Source organism: Somniosus microcephalus, unplaced genomic scaffold, assembly GCF_052327205.1.
Source record: "Somniosus microcephalus isolate GS21.2 unplaced genomic scaffold, FLI_Smic_1.0 unresolved_chr2, whole genome shotgun sequence".
NCBI classification, from domain to species: domain Eukaryota; kingdom Metazoa; phylum Chordata; class Chondrichthyes; order Squaliformes; family Somniosidae; genus Somniosus; species Somniosus microcephalus.
The window spans coordinates 89,728,606-89,744,898 of record NW_028225180.1 but is presented as its reverse complement, the minus strand read 5'-3'; the positions used below and the strand labels follow the sequence as shown (position 1 = coordinate 89,744,898).

The 16,293-nt window shown below is 55.7% G+C and overlaps 1 protein-coding gene across 1 annotated transcript in view; it reads left to right on the top strand.

The window, feature by feature from the left end:
- Window positions 1–15,676, top strand: part of klc2 (kinesin light chain 2) — a 53,179-nt gene extending 37,503 nt beyond the window's left edge. Inside the window, exons 11-16 of the mRNA XM_085976312.1 lie at window positions 1,043–1,110; window positions 3,034–3,142; window positions 7,751–7,912; window positions 10,763–10,887; window positions 10,978–11,035; window positions 13,825–15,676. Coding sequence (XP_085832438.1) covers window positions 1,043–1,110; window positions 3,034–3,142; window positions 7,751–7,912; window positions 10,763–10,887; window positions 10,978–11,035; window positions 13,825–13,914 — 612 coding nt within the window. The 3' untranslated portion in view covers window positions 13,915–15,676. The remainder of the gene's footprint in view (window positions 1–1,042; window positions 1,111–3,033; window positions 3,143–7,750; window positions 7,913–10,762; window positions 10,888–10,977; window positions 11,036–13,824) is intronic.
- The last annotated feature ends 617 nt before the right edge of the window (window positions 15,677–16,293 follow it).

Below are 16,293 nucleotides of genomic sequence, written 5' to 3'. Positions count from 1 at the left end.
AGGATAACAAACTGAGAAGAACCTTGACAAGGTACAGACTTAGCGAACATAGCCTAGCGATCGAAAAAGGCAGACACAGGCAGACCAGGCTGCCAAGAGAAGACAGGATATGCTCTCACTGCAGTCAGGGAGTAGTGGAGACAGAGATGCACTTCCTCACAGCCTGTGGAAAATATCAGGACATCAGGGAGAATTTCTACCAAAAATTCTCACAAATATGCCCTGAATTCAGAAATCTGAATGACAACCAAAAACTCCCATTCCTACTGGGAGAGGAGAGAAGCTGTGTAACACTGGCGGCACACTATGTTACAGCTTGCCATGAACAGAGGGACAACCAGTAAACTAAGAAATGAACATATATAAACAATGCGAATGTATATTTATACACTCAGGGATATACCTGTTTATACACTGTATGAATAGAACTGCGTTTATGTGCTCAACCATAAATGTATTTTGATGCTTTGGCAACATAAGATGTAACTTATCATGCCAATAAAGCGATTTGAATTGTGAATTGTGAATTGAGAGCGACTGGGGGGGAAGAGAGAGAGCGACTGGGGGGGGGGGGGAAAGAGAGAGAGCGACTGGGGGGAAGAGAGAGAGCGACTGGGGGGAAGAGAGAGAGCGACTGGGGGGAAGAGAGAGAGCGACTGGGGGGGAAGAGAGAGAGCGACTGGGGGAAGAGAGAGAGCGACTGGGGGGAAGAGAGAGAGCGACTGGGGGGAAGAGAGAGAGCGACTGGGGGGCAAGAGAGAGAGCGACTGGGGGGGAAGAGAGAGAGCGACTGGGGGAAGAGAGAGAGCGACTGGGGGGAAGAGAGAGAGAGAGAGACTGGCGGGGAGAGAGACTGGGGGAGAGAGAGAGAGAGAGAGAGACTGGGGGGGAGAGAGAGAGTGAGAGACTGTGAGAGAGGGCCGGGCCAGCAGACAGACAGACAGACAGAAGAGCAATTATATATATATAATAATAGATAGATAACAGATACCCGGGAGTGAGTTACAGGCTGGAATCTAATTTGTTTCCCTTTCTGTTTCAGGGCAAACGGAGAGATGGCATCCTCTATTGGGAATACGGGAACTGGTACAAGGCTTGCAAGGTTGACAGGTGAGGTTTCACTCCTCAGAGTATTGAGCAGCCCCTTAAATTATCACATTCGCTGCTCACAACAGTTCTGACAAAGGGACACTCCCAGGGCAGGTACAGCACAGGTTAGATACAGAGTAAAGCTCCCTCTACACTGTCCCATCAAACACTCCCAGGGCAGGTACAGCACAGGTTAGATACAGAGTAAATCTCCCTCTACACTGCCCCATCAAACACTCCCAGGGCAGGTACAGCACGGGTTAGATACAGAGTAAAGCTCACTCTACACTGCCCCATCAAACACTCCCAGGGCAGGTACAGCACGGGTTAGATACAGAGTAAAGCTCCCCCCACACTGTCCCATCAAACACTCCCAGGGCAGGTACAGCACGGGTTAGATACAGAGTAAAGCTCCCTCTACACTGTCCCATCAAACACTCCCAGGGCAGGTACAGCACAGGTTAGATACAGAGTAAAGCTCCCTCTACACTGTCCCATCAAACACTCCCAGGGCAGGTACAGCACAGGTTAGATACAGAGTAAAGCTCCCTCTACACTGCCCCATCAAACACTCCCAGGGCAGGTACAGCACGGGTTAGATGCAGAGTAAAGCTCCCTCTACACTGTCCCATCAAACACTCCCAGGGCAGGTAAAGCACGGGTTAGATACAGAGTAAAGCTCCCTCTACACTGTCCCATCAAACACTCCCAGGGCAGGTACAGCACGGGTTAGATACAGAGTAAAGCTCCCTCTACACTGTCCCATCAAACACTCCCAGGGCAGGTACAGCACGGGTTAGATACAGAGTAAAGCTCCCTCTACACTGTCCCATCAAACACTCCCAGGGCAGGTACAGCACGGGTTAGATACAGAGTAAAGCTCCCTCTACACTGTCCCATCAAACACTCCCAGGGCAGGTACAGCACAGGTTAGATACAGAGTAAAGCTCCCTCTACACTGTCCCATCAAACACTCCCAGGGCAGGTACAGCACAGGTTAGATACAGAGTAAAGCTCCCTCTACACTGTCCCATTAAACACTCCCAGGGCAGGTACAGCACGGGTTAGATACAGAGTAAAGCTCCCTCTACACTGTCCCATCAAACACTCCCAGGGCAGGTACAGCATGGGTTAGATACAGAGTAAAGCTCCCTCTACACTGTCCCATCAAACACTCCCAGGGCAGGTACAGCACGGGTTAGATACAGTGTAAAGCTCCCTCTACACTGTCCCATCAAACACTCCCAGGGCAGGTACAGCACGAGTTAGATACAGAGTAAAGCTCCCTCTACACTGTCCCCATCAAACACTCCCTGGGCAGGTACAGCACAGGTTAGATACAGAGTAAAGCTCCCTCTACACTGTCCCATCAAACACTCCCTGGGCAGGTACAGCACAGGTTAGATACAGTGTAAATCTCCCTCTACACTGTCCCATCAAACACTCCCAGGGCAGGTACAGCACGGGTTAGATACAGAGTAAAGCTCCCTCTACACTGTCCCATCAAACACTCCCAGGGCAGGTACAGCACAGGTTAGATACAGAGTAAAGCTCCCTCTACACTGTCCCATCAAACACTCCCAGGGCAGGTACAGCACAGGTTAGATACAGAGTAAAGCTCCCTCTACACTGTCCCATCAAACACTCCCAGGGCAGGTACAGCACGGGTTAGATACAGAGTAAAGTGCCAACCGCTTTAGGATCAACATACTTGGCTAATGTTCAAAGGTTGCAAACGGAGGCGTTGGTCCCAGTGAATGAGCGATCGAGCTCACTGAAGTTTTATTTGTCCAGAGAGATGTTTACGAAGATTCGCTTCAAACTCTGGACATTCAGGCTTTTAATTTGGAGAGGGAATGTTTTCTTACGTAAAAGAGATTGTGGGATTTTTAAAGAGCAGTAACACAAAGTCTAACCTCTCTTTCTGCCCGTGTCTTCTTACAGCCCCACAGTCAACACCACTCTCAGGAGTCTGGGAGCGCTGTACCGCCGCCAGGGCAAGCTCGAGGCAGCCGAGACGCTGGAAGAGTGCGCCACCAAGTCCCGCAAACAGGTCACCTGAACCTCCGTCTTGCTTTAAGTCCGTGGGGTTCGCGCCCTGCCGCTCTGTCCCGTGGGGCTGGGAGGGGGTGTCCGCGGGAGCGCTCCAGAACCTCGTGCGAGTGGCCGTTCTTTCACTCGAGCCTAAACCGGTGCCAGGGCGGGGGGTCGGGGGGGGGGGGGGGGGTGGGAATTGTTGGTGTGATATTCGACTGTGTAGGCATCGCAGGGGACCTCGATTCTACCATCCAGACACTCGCGCACGCACCCTTGCCGTCGGTGATCAGGAGCAGGAACCCTGGCTGCTTGGCTTTTTCAATTCCCTATCTCTGTAACCTCCTCCAGCCCCCAACAACCCTCCCTATCTCTGTAACCTCCTCCAGCCCGACAACCCTCCCGATCTCTGTAACCTCCTCCAGCCCTACAACCCACCCTATCTCTGTAACCTCCTCCAGCCCCTACACCCCTCCCTATCTCTGTAACCTCCTCCAGCCCGACAACCCTCCCGATCTCTGTAACCTCCTCCAGCCCTACAACCCTCCCTATCTCTGTAACCTCCTCCAGCCCTACAACCCTCCCTATCTCTGTAACCTCCTCCAGCCCCTACAACCCTCCCTATCTCTGTAACCTCCTCCAGCCCCGACAACCCTCCCTATCTCTGTAACCTCCTCCAGCCCTCCCTATCTCTGTAACCTCCTCCAGCCCCTACAACCCTCCCTATCTCTGTAACCTCCTCCAGCCCCTACAACCCTCCCTATCTCTGTAACCTCCTCCAGCCCCTACAACCCTCCCTATCTCTGTAACCCCCTCCAGCCCTACACCCCTCCCTATCTCTGTAACCTCCTCCAGCCACTACAACCCTCCCTATCTCTGTAACCTCCTACAGCCCCTACAACCCTCCCTATCTCTGTAACCTCCTCCAGCCCCCAACAACCCTCCCTATCTCTGTAACCTCCTCCAGCCCCCTACAACCCTCCCTAACTCTGTAACCTCCTCCAGCCCCCTACAACCCTCCCTATCTCTGTAACCTCCTCCAGCCCCTACAACCCTCCCTATCTCTGTAACCTCCTCCAACCCCTACAACCATCCCTATCTCTGTAACCTCCTCCAGCCCCTACAACCCTCCCTATCTCTGTAACCCCCTCCAGCCCTACACCCCTCCCTATCTCTGTAACCTCCTCCAGCCCCTACAACCCTCCCTATCTCTGTAACCTCCTCCAGCCCCTACAACCCTCCCTATCTCTGTAACCTCCTCCAGCCCCCTACAACCCTCCCTATCTCTGTAACCTCCTCCAGCCCTACAACCCTCCCTATCTCTGTAACCTCCTCCAGCCCCACAACCCTCCCTATCTCTGTAACCTCCTCCAGCCTCTACAACCCTCCCTATCTCTGTAGCCTCCTCCAGCCCCACAACCCTCCCTATCTCTGTAACCTCCTCCAACCATGCAACCCTCCCTATCTCTAACCTCCTCCAGCCCTACAACCCTCCCTATCTCTGTAACCTCCTCCAGCCCCTACAACCCTCCCTATCTCTGTAACCTCCTCCAGCCCTACAACCCTCCCTATCTCTGTAACTTCCTCCAGCCCCACAACCCTCCCTATCTCTGTAACCTCCTCCAGCCCCTACAACCCTCCCTATCTCTGTAACCTCCTCCAGCCCCCTACAACCCTCCCTATCTCTGTAACCTCCTCCAGCCCCCTACAACCCTCCCTATCTCTGTCACCTCCTCCAGCCCCCTACAACCCTCCCTATCTCTGTAACCTCCTCCAGCCCCTACAACCCTCCCTATCTCTGTAACCTCCTCCAGCCCCTACAACCCTCCCTATCTCTGTAACCTCCTCCAGCCCCTACAACCCTCCCTATCTCTGTAACCTCCTCCAGCCCCTGCAACCCTCCCTATCTCTGTAACCTCCTCCAGCCCCTACAACCCTCCCTATCTCTGTAACCTCCTCCAGCCCTACAACCCTCCCTATCTCTGTAACCTCCTCCAGCCCCACAACCCTCCCTATCTCTGTAACCTCCTCCAGCCCCTACAACCCTCCCTATCTCTGTAACCTCCTCCAGCCCCCTACAACCCTCCCTATCTCTGTAACCTCCTCCAGCCCCCTACAACCCTCCCTATCTCTGTCACCTCCTCCAGCCCCCTACAACCCTCCCTATCTCTGTAACCTCCTCCAGCCCCTACAACCCTCCCTATCTCTGTAACCTCCTCCAGCCCCTACAACCCTCCCTATCTCTGTAACCTCCTCCAGCCCCTGCAACCCTCCCTATCTCTGTAACCTCCTCCAGCCCCTGCAACCCTCCCTATCTCTGTAACCTCCTCCAGCCCCCTACAACCCTCCCTATCTCTGTAACCTCCTCCAGCCTCTACAACCCTCCCTATCTCTGTAACCTCCTCCAGCCCCCTACAACCCTCCCTATCTCTGTAGCCTCCTCCAGCCCCACAACCCTCCCTATCTCTGTAACCTCCTCCAACCATACAACCCTCCCTATCTCTAACCTCCTCCAGCCCTACAACCCTCCCTATCTCTGTAACCTCCTCCAGCCCCTACAACCCTCCCTATCTCTGTAACCTCCTCCAGCCCTACAACCCTCCCTATCTCTGTAACCTCCTCCAGCCCCACAACCCTCCCTATCTCTGTAACCTCCTCCAACCCTACAACCCTCCCTATCTCTGTAACCTCCTCCAGACCTACAACCCTCCCTATCTCTGTAACCTCCTCCAGCCCCACAACCCTCCCTATCTCTGTAACCTCCTCCAACCCTACAACCCTCCCTATCTCTGTAACCTCCTCCAGCCCCTACAACCCTCCCTATCTCTGTAACCTCCTCCAGCCCCTACAACCCTCCCTATCTCTGTAACCTCCTCCAGCCCCTACAACCCTCCCTATCTCTGTAACCTCCTCCAGCCCCTACAACCCTCCCTATCTCTGTAACCTCCTCCAGCCCCTACAACCCTCCCTATCTCTGTAACCTCCTCCAGCCCTACAAACCTCAGAGATCTCTGCACTCCTCCAATTCTGGCCTCTTGCGCATCCCCCGATTTCCATCGCTCCACCATTGGCGGCTGTGCCTTCAGCCGCTTGGGCCCTAAGCTCTGGAATTCCCTCCCTAAACCTCTCCGCCTCTCTCTCCTCCTCCTATGAGACGCTCCTTTAAAGTTACGATAGGGTAGACGTGGAGAAGATGTTTCCGCTTGTGGGGGAGACCAGAACTCGGGGCCATCAATATAAGATCGTCACTAATAAATCCAACCGGGAATTCAGGAGAAACTTCTTTACCCAGAGAGTGGTGAGAATGTGGAACTCGCTCCCACAGGGAGTGGTTGAGGCGAATAGCAGAGATGGATTTAAGGGGAAGCTGGATAAACACAGGAGGGAGACAGGAATAGAAGGATATGGTGATGGGGGGAGATGAAGAGGGTGGGAGGAGGCTCGAGTGGAGCAGAAACACCGGCACGGAGCAGATGGGCCGAATGGCCTGTTTCTGTTCTGTAAATACCGTGTAATTGAAACCTACCTCTTTGCCCGAGTTTCTGGTCTACATTTACCCTTGGGTTCTGTGGCTCTGCGAGGGGAGGGGTGGGGTAGTGTCGGTTCCTGCCCTTGCACACTGCGCAGTGACGCCCGTCGGAGAGTGCGCGAGGGCAGGCTGTCTCATGTCCCTGAGCCGCGCGGACCATGTGGAGGCCCCAGGCTCCGTCCCGTCTGTGCTGACGCGCACTGCCCCCTTTGAGTGAGCTCCTCGAGCCCGCCTGCGGAAAACCGACCCCTGGGAGAGTTCGGTTTTCAAATCCCGCTGTTGGGTAACAAACATAGATCGGGCCATTTCGGAGCTGTGTGTGTGTTTGGGGTGCTCGGTACCACACTGGCCAGGACAGTTCGGCCAAGTCCTGAGCCAACTCGTGCTGGTTTGATGAGTTGCCACCTTCACTCCCACGGTCTTTCCAACAGGTGGGCCATTGAGTGCAGGTCCCCAGGGGACGGTCAGCCCCGCTCGCTCACTCGCTCTGATAAACTGACTGATGTGTCTCTGTCACGGGCCCAGATTGTGTTTTACTAATTCTCTCTCTTTTCTTTCCTCCTGGATCTGACCTCGGCTTCCCTGATCCAGAGCTCGTCTGTAAGTTGTTTTGCTCTCTCTCTCTCTCTCTCTCTCTCTGTCTGTCTCTCTCTCTCTCTCTCTGTCTGTCTCTCTCTCTCTCTCTGTCTCTCTCTCTCTCTCTCGCTGTCTGTCTCTCTCTCGCTGTCTGTCTCTCTCTGTCTGTCTCTCTCTCTCTCTCTCTCTCTCTCTGTCTCTCTCTCTCTCGCTGTCTGTCTCTCTCTCTCTCTCTCTGTCTCTCTGTCTCTCTGTCTCTCTCTGTCTCTCTCTGTCTCTCTCTGTCTCTCTCTGTCTCTCTCTCTCTCTCTGTTTCTCTCTGTCTCTCTCTCTCTCTCTCCACCTGTCTCTCTTTCTCTCTCTCTCTCTCTCTGTCTCTCTGAGTTGCACAGTTGAATGTTTAGTCTAGTTGGCTGGGGGTTTAGCTGAGCGAGTTGCCTCCTTTGTGGAGTGAGCGTCTAACGGTGTGTGTGTTGCCATTTCTCCCCCCCCCCCGCCCCTCGGCGCTGCTCCTGCCGGCAGGGCTCGGAGACCTTCCACCAAACCAAGATGGTGGAGCTGCTGAAGGACGGCGGCACGGAATGCCGACAGGGCCGCGATCACCTGACCGGGGCCGCAGGGGTCGTCAACTACATCATCAATGGGACTGAGGGCGAGGACGGAGGCGGGGCCGAGTGGAACGGGGTGAGTGTCCGTCCTGGGGAGGGGAACCACGGGGTCTGCTGTACCGCTGGGCCTCGGCATTGGGCCCCAACCGTTGTCTTTCTTTCTAATTCATTCTCATAGAAACATAGAAGATAGGAGCAGGAGTCGGCCATTCGGCCCCTCGAGCCTGCTCCGCCATTCAATGCGATCATGGCTGATTATCCAAACTCAGTACCCGGTCCCCTGCCTTCTCCCCATATCCCTGGATCCCTTTAGCCTTAAATATATCTAACTCCTTCTTGAATATATTTAATGAATTGGCCTCCACTGCCTTCTGTGGTAGAGAATTCCACAGGTTCACCACTCTCTGGGTAAAGAAATTCCTCCTCATCTCTGTCCTAAATGGCTTACCCCTTATCCTTAGACTGTGACCCCTGGTTCTGGACTCCCCGACCATCGGGAACATCCTTCCTGCATCTAGTCTGTCCAGTCCTGTTAGAATTTTATAAGTTTCAATGAGATCCCCTCTCATTCTTCTAAATTCCAGCGAGTACAAGCCCAATCGACCCAATCTCTCCTCATACGTCATTCCTGCCATCCCAGGTATCAGCCTGGTGAATCTTCGCTGAACTCCTTCCATGGCAAGAACATCCTTCCTCAGATAAGGTGACCAAAACTGCACACAATACTCAAGGTGTGATCTCACCAATGCCCTGTACAGCTGCAGCAAGACATCCTTGCTCCTGTCCTCAAACCCTCTCGCTATGAAGGCCAACATACCATTTGCCTTAATCGCCTGCTGCACCTGCATGCTTACCTTCAGCGACTGGTGCACAAGGACACCCAGGTCTCGTTGCACTTCCCCTTCTCCCAATCTATTGCCATTTAGATAATAATCTGCCTTCCTGTTTTTGCCACCAAAGTGGACAACCTCACATTTATCCACGTTATATTGCATCTGCCATGCTTCTGCCCAATCACCCAACATGTCCACATCATCCTGGAGTTTCTCGGCATCCTCCTCACAGCACACACGTCCACCCAGCTTTGTGTCATCTGCAAACTTGGAGATGTTACAGCTGGTTCCCTTGTCTAGATCATTAATATATATTGTGAATAGCTGGGGTCCAAGGACCGATCCCTGCAGTACCCCACTAGTCACTGCCCGCCACTCAGAAAAAGAGCCGTTTATTCCAACTCTTTGCTTTCTGTCTGCCAACCAGTTCTCTATCCAAGTCAATACCTTGCCCCCAATCCCATGTGCCTTAACTTTACACGCTAATCTCTTATGCGGGACCTTATCGAAGGCCTTCTCGAGATGTGGGCGTCGCTGGTAAGGCCGGCATTTATTGCCCGCCCCTAGTTACCCCCTTGAGAAGATGGTGGTGAGCTGCCGCCTTGAAGGAACGGCAGATACGTCCAAGTCGGGATTGGAGGGGATCTTGGAGGTGGTGGTGTTCCCATGCGTCTGCAGCCCTTGTCCTTCTAGGTGGAAGAGGTCGGGGGTTTGGGAGGTGCTGCCGAAGAAGCCTTGGCGAGTTGCTGCAGTGCATCTTGTAGATGGAACAGTGTCAGCCATGGCTCAGTGGGTAGCTCTCTCTCTGTCGCTCGCCTCTCAGTCAGAGGTCATGGGTTCGAGACCCCACTCCAGACCAACACTGCCTGGTGCCGGTACTGAGGGAGCGCCGCACTGTCGGAGGGGCAGTACTGAGGGAACGCCGCACTGTCGGAGGGGCATTAGTGAGGCAGCGCCGCACTGTCGGAGGGGCAGTACTGAGGGAGCGCCGCACTGTCGGAGGGGCAGTACTGAGGGAGCGCCGCACTGTCGGAGGGGCAGTACTGAGGGAGCGCCGCACTGTCGGAGGGGCAGTACTGAGGGAGCGCCGCACTGTCGGAGGGGCAGTACTGAGGGAGCGCCGCACTGTCGGAGGGGCAGTACTGAGGGAGCGCCGCACTGTCGGAGGGGCAGTACTGAGGGAGCGCCGCACTGTCGGAGGGGCAGTACTGAGGGAGCGCCGCACTGTCGGAGGGGCAGTACTGAGGGAGCGCCGCACTGTCGGAGGGGCAGTACTGAGGGAGCGCCGCACTGTCGGAGGGGCAGTACTGAGGGAGCGCCACACTGTCGGAGGGGCAGTACTGAGGGAGCGCCACACTGTCGGAGGGGCAGTACTGAGGGAGCGCCGCAATGTCGGAGGGGCAGTACTGAGGGAACGCCGCGCTGTCGGAGGGGCAGTACTGAGGGAGCGCCACACTGTTGGAGGGGCAGTACTGAGGGAGCGCCGCAATGTCAGAGGGGCAGTACTGAGGGAAAGCCGCACTGTTAGAGGGGCGGTACTGAGGGAGTGCTGCACTGTCGGAGGGGCGGTCCTTCGGATGAGACGTTAAACCGAGGCCCCGTCTGCCCTCTCAGGTGGATGTAAAAGATCCCATGGCCACTATTGGAAGAAGAGCAGGGGGGAGTTCTCCCCGGTGTCCTGGGGCCAATATTTATCCCTCAACCAACATCACTAAAAACAGATGATCTGGTCATCGTCACATTGCTGTTTGTGGGAGCTTGCTGTGCGCAAATTGGCTGCCACGTTTCCTACATTACAACAGTGACCACACATCAAAAAAAAAAGTACCTCATTGGCTGTGAAGGGTTTTGGGACATCCTGAGGTGGTGAAAGGCGGGGGAGAGACGGGAGTCTGTCTCGCAGGGGGGAGTGGATCTAATTGGATCGCTCTTTGAAAGAGCCGGTACAGACACAATGGGCCGAATGGCCTCGTCCTGCGATTCTCTGCCCAGCGCGGGTGGGCCTGGTTCTATGAGACAGTGTTACTGGGGGAGCTCTGCGGGAGGCTACACTGAACCGTCTGGTTTCTCTCTGTCCCTTCCTTCCACCGCAGGACGGGAGCGGCTCCCTCCGGAGAAGCGGCTCTTTCGGGAAGATCCGAGATGCCCTGCGGCGCAGCAGTGAGATGCTGGTGAAGAAGCTGCAGGGGGCCGGCCCTCAGGAGCCCAGGAACCCCGGGTAGGTCATCTGGCCACTGCAGTGGCAAGGCGTTAACCCCCGCTGTGTCGCCATCCCATAATAACCCAGCCTTTCAATAACTTTCCTCAGGATGAAGAGGGCAAGTTCATTAAACTTTCTCAACAAGACCGGAGAGGAAACCATTGAGGTACCAGGTTTACTTCACTCACTCCGCTCCCTCCCCCTCACCCCCTCTCCCTCGCCCTCTCTTCTCCCCCTCCCCTCGCCCCCCCCTCCCCCACCCCCACCTCCACCCCCTCCCCCCGCCCTCCCCCACACCCCCACCCCTCGCCACCCCCTCTCCCTCTCCTCTCCCCCTCCCCTCGCCCCCCCTCCCCCACCCCCACCTCCTCCCCCTCCCCTCCCCCCGCCCTCCCCCACACCCCCACCCCTCGCCTCCCGCCCTCCCCCTCGTACTCCCCCTCCCTCACCCCCTCGCCCTCCCCCTCCTCCACCCCCCTCCCCCTCCCCCTCCTCCACCCCCCTCCCCCTCCCCTCCCTCTTCTCCCCCTTCCCCTCCCTCTCCCCCTCCCCTCCCTCTCCACTCCCCCTCCCCCACCCCTCCCCTCCGTCCTCCCCTCCCTCTCCACTCCCCCTCCCCCCACCCCTCCCCTCCGTCCTTCCCCTCCCTCCCCACTCCCCCTCCTCTCCCCTCCCCCTCCCTCTCTGCTCCCTCTCCTCCCCCTCTCCTCCCCCTCTCCTCCCCCTCCCCTCCCCCTCTCCCTCTCCTCCCCCTCTCCCTCTCCTCCCCCTCTCCCTCTCCTCCCCCTCTCCCTCTCCTCTCCCTCTCCTCACCCTCTCCTCACCCTCTACTCCCCTCGCCCTCCCCCTCCCTCCCCCTCCCCCACCCCTCCGTCCTTCCCCTCCCCTCCCTCTCCACTCCCTCTCCCCCTCCCCCTCCCTCTCCGCTTCCCCTCCCCTCCCCACCCTCTGCTCCCCTCTCCCTCGCCCTCTGCTCCCCCTCCCAATCGCCCTCTGCTCTCCCTCCCCTTCCGCTCCCCCTCCCCTCGCCCTCTGCTCCCCCTCCCCTCCCCCACCGCTCTCCCCCTCCCCTCCTCCACCGCTCTCCCCCTCCCCTCCTCCACCGCTCTCCCCCTCCCCTCCTCCACCGCTCTCCCTCGCTCTCCATCCCTCTCCCCTTGCCCTTCACCTCCCCCCCCCGCTCTCCCTCGCTTTCCTTCCCCCTCTCCTTGCCCTCCGCTCCCGCTCCCCCTCCGCTCTCCCTCGCCCTCCCCCTCACCTCGCCGTCCCCTCCGCTCTCCCTCCCCCTCCCCTCGCCCTCCCCTCCCCCTCGCCCTCTGCTCCCCCCCCTTCCTTTCTCCTCTTCCGAAGGGATACTGGCAGCGTGGATACAAAATTAGCTGAGGGACAGAAAGCTGAGAGTCGTGGTGAACGGTTATTTTTCAGACTGGATGGAGGTGTGCAGTGGTGTTCCCCAGGGGTCGGCGTGGGAACCACCGCTCCTTTTGGTGTATATTAATGACCTGGACTTGGGGATACAGGGAATAATTTCAAAATTGCAGATGAATCGAAACTTGGAAATGCAGTAAACAGTGAGGGGGATAGCAACAGACTTCAGGAGGACATAGACAGTGAACTGGGCAGACACAAGGCAGATACAGTTTAACACAGAGAAGTGTGAAGTGATACATTTTGGTTGGAAGAATGTGGAGAGACAATATAAAGTAAATGGTACAATTTTAAAGGGGGTGCAGCAACAGAGACACCTGGGGGTTACGTAACGTACACAAGTCTTTGAAGGTGGCAGGACAAGTTGAAAAGGCTGTTAAAAAGCACACGGCATCCTGGGCTTTATAAACAGAGGCCGAGAGCACAAGAGCCAGGAAGTTACAATAAACCTTTATAAATCACTGGGTTAGGCCCCAGCTGGAGTATTGTGTCCGATTCTGGGCACCGCACTTTAGGAAGGGTGTCAGGGCCTTGGAGAGGGTGCGGAGGAGATTTACTGGAATGGTCCCAGGGATGAGGGGCTTCAGTTAATGTGGAGAGACTGGAGAAGCTGGGATTGTTCTCCTTAGAGCAGAGAAGGTTAAGGGGAGATTTAATGGAGGTGTTCAGTCCCAGGGATGAGGGGCTTCAGTTAATGTGGAGAGACTGGAGAAGCTGGGATTGTTCTCCTTAGAGCAGAGAAGGTTAAGGGGAGATTTAATGGAGGTGTTCAAAATTACGAGGGGTTTTGATGGAGTAAATAAGGAGAAAGTGTTTCTAGTGGCAGGAGGGTCGGTAACCAGAGGACACAGATTGAAGATAATCGGTAAAAGAACCAGAGGGGAGATGAGGAGAATGTTTTTCCGCAGCGAGTTGTTGTGATCTGGAACGCGCTGCCTGAAAGGGCGGTGGGAGCAGATTCAATAGTAACTTTCAAAAGGGAATTGGAGAAATACTTGAAAAGGAGAAATGTGCAGGGCTGTGGGGAGAGAGCAGGGGGGAGTGGGACTAATTGGAGAGCTCGTTCAAAGAGTCGGCACAGGCACGACGGGCTGAATGGACTCTCTCTGTGTGGTATCGTTCTGTGATTCCGATCCCACCCATTCCGATCCCTCGTGTTCCTTTCCCCTTCCTGCACCCGCCTATATCTGATACATTAAACACCTACTAATGCCTGCACACACTTCCTATCGGCTCTTTCCAATATAAACCCCCATGTCCTCACTTATTGTCACCTCCAGACTCCCGACTATTCCAATGCTCTCCCGGCCCACCCCCCGCCTCCCGCCTCCCGTCCGGCGTAAACTTCAGCTCATCCCAAACTCTGCTGCCCCGTGTCCTAACTCGCACCGAGTCCCGTTCACCCGTCACCCGTCTCTTCTCTCTCCCCCCCTCTCCCCCTGCCCTTCTCTCTCTCTCTCGGCCTTCTGGCCCACTATTTTCCTGTGTTTTACGATTCTCCCCTGTGCTCTCTCTCTCTCTCTCCAGGAATCTGGGAGTAACCTAGCGGACTCGAAAGCTCTGAGTGCCAGTAACGTGGATTTATCGAGGCGAAGTTCCCTGACCAGTCTGAACTAGGACCCAGGCTCCCCGGGCGGGAGCGTGGCTGACATCTGCCTCCGCCGACATTCTCCCAAGAGCCTGTTGATGATTTTTTAAAAATTTATTGCCGTAACATCCTGGGATTCAGGATATACAAAGCAATGAAGACTCTTCGCACAGCGTTATCAATGCATGATGTACTCTCCTCAGCCCGAAGGGCGAATTCTAAACCTTTTCATGTTGTTAACAGGTGGTGTGTGTGTGTGTGTGTGTGTGTGGGTGTGAGAGATAGTTGGGAACTGTTGCTAGGTAACAGTGCCACGATCGAGAGGACTGCGTAACGCGACAGTGCTATCAAGCGGCACTTACTCACCTATAACAAACTCACCGATGCTCAGTTTGGGTTCCGCCAGGACCACTCGGCTCCCGACCTCATTCCAGCCTTGGTCCAAACATGGACAAAGGAGCTGAATTCCAGAGGTGAGGTGAGAGTGACTGCCCTTGACATCAAGGCAGCATTTGACCGAGTGTGGCATCAAGGAGCCCCAGTAAAACTGAAGCCAGTGGGAATCGGAAGGGAAAACTCTCCACTGGCTGGAGTCATTTCTAGCACAAAGGAAGATGGTTGTGGTGGTTGAAGGTCAATCATCACAGCCCCAGGACATCACTGCAGGAGTTCCTCAGGGCAGTGTCCTAGGCCCAACCATCTTCAGCTGCTTCATCAATGACCTTCCCTCCAACATAAGGTCAGAAGTGGGAATGTTCGCTGATGTCTGCACAGTGTTCAGCGCCATTCACAACTCCTCAGATAATGAAGCAGTCCATGCCCGCATGCAACAAGACCTGGCCGACGTTCAGGCTTGGGCTGATAAGTGGCAGGTAACATTCACACCACAGAAGTGCCAGGTAATGACCATCTCCAACAAGGGAGAGTCTAACCACCTCCCCATGACATTCAATGGCATTACCATCACTGAATCCCCCACCGTCAACATCCTGGGGGTCACCATTGACCAGAAACTGAACTGGACCAGCCACATAAATACTGTGACTACAAGAGCAGGTCAGAGGCTGGGTATTCTGTGGCGAGTGTCTCACCTCCTGACTCCCCAAAGCCTTTCCACCATCTACAAGGCACAAGTCAGGAGTGTGATGGAATACTCTCCACTTGCCTGGATGAGTGCAGCTCTAACAACACTCAAGAAGCTCAACACCATCCAGGACAAAGCAGCCCCGCTTGATTGGCACCCCATCCACCACCTTAAACATTCACTCCCTCCACCACCGGCGCACTGTGGCTGCAGTGTGGACCATCTACAAGATGCACTGCAGCAACTCGCCAAGGCTTCTTCGGCAGCACCTCCCAAACCCGCGACCTCTTCCACCTGGAAGGACAAGGGCAGCAGGCGCATGGGAACACATGACAAGACATCGTGCTCCACTCTGCTGAGGGACAGGACGGAGCTTGCTTTAAGGTGGTGCAGCCCTTCTTATTTGGGGTTTTTGAGGTAACTCCGTGCCCCGGCCCGGTGTGCGACTCAGCCCCACACACAAAGCAGGAAATACCCAGGCTCCATCCCCGGCCTGTGCTGTGAGCCTGATCACAACCCAGTGCCGCTGGTGGAGCCCCAGTACGCTCAGTGCCCCTTGGTGGTGGGGAGAAAGGAAGAACCCAGCCTGGGTCCCTGCTCTCTGGTGTCCTGCACTGGGTGTCAGGGGAGGCTGCGACTCCCCCCATGATGGAATAGCCTGCAGGCACTCACTGCCTGGATTCACCGCATGTGGGCACTCGGGAGAGCGGGGGTGGGCGGGGGGGGAGTCCTTACCCTGGAATAAATGTGTCAGAGCAGGTGTCCCGTCCAGCTCAGGAATTCCATCCTGATTGGAAAGGGGCTGATATTTCCTTCACTGCTTCGTGTCAACTGTGGCTCAGGGGGTGTCTCTCTCTCTCTCTCTCTCTCTCTCTCTGTCTCTCTCTCTCTCTGTGTCTCTGTCTCTCTCTGACTGTGTCTCTCTCTCTCTCTCTCTCTCTCTCTCTCTCTCTGTCTCTCTCTCTCTGACTGTGTCTCTCTGTCTCTCTCTCTTTCTCTCTGGCTGTCTCTTTCTCTGTCTCTTTCTCTCTGTCTCTTTCTCTCTGTCTCTTTCTCTCTTTCTCTCTCTCTCTGCCTCTGAGTCAGAAGATCGTGGTTTCGAGCCCCCACTCCAAAGACTTGAGTCCCACAATCCAGGTTGACACTCCCAGTGCCAGTACTGAGGGCGTGCCGCACTGTCGGAGGGGCGGTACTGAGGGAGCGCCGCACTGTCGGAGGGGCAATACTGAGGGAGCGCCGCACTGTCGGAGGGGCGGTACTGACGGAGCGCCGCACTGTTGGAGGGGCGGTACTGAGGGAGCGCCGCACTGTCGGAGGGGCGGTA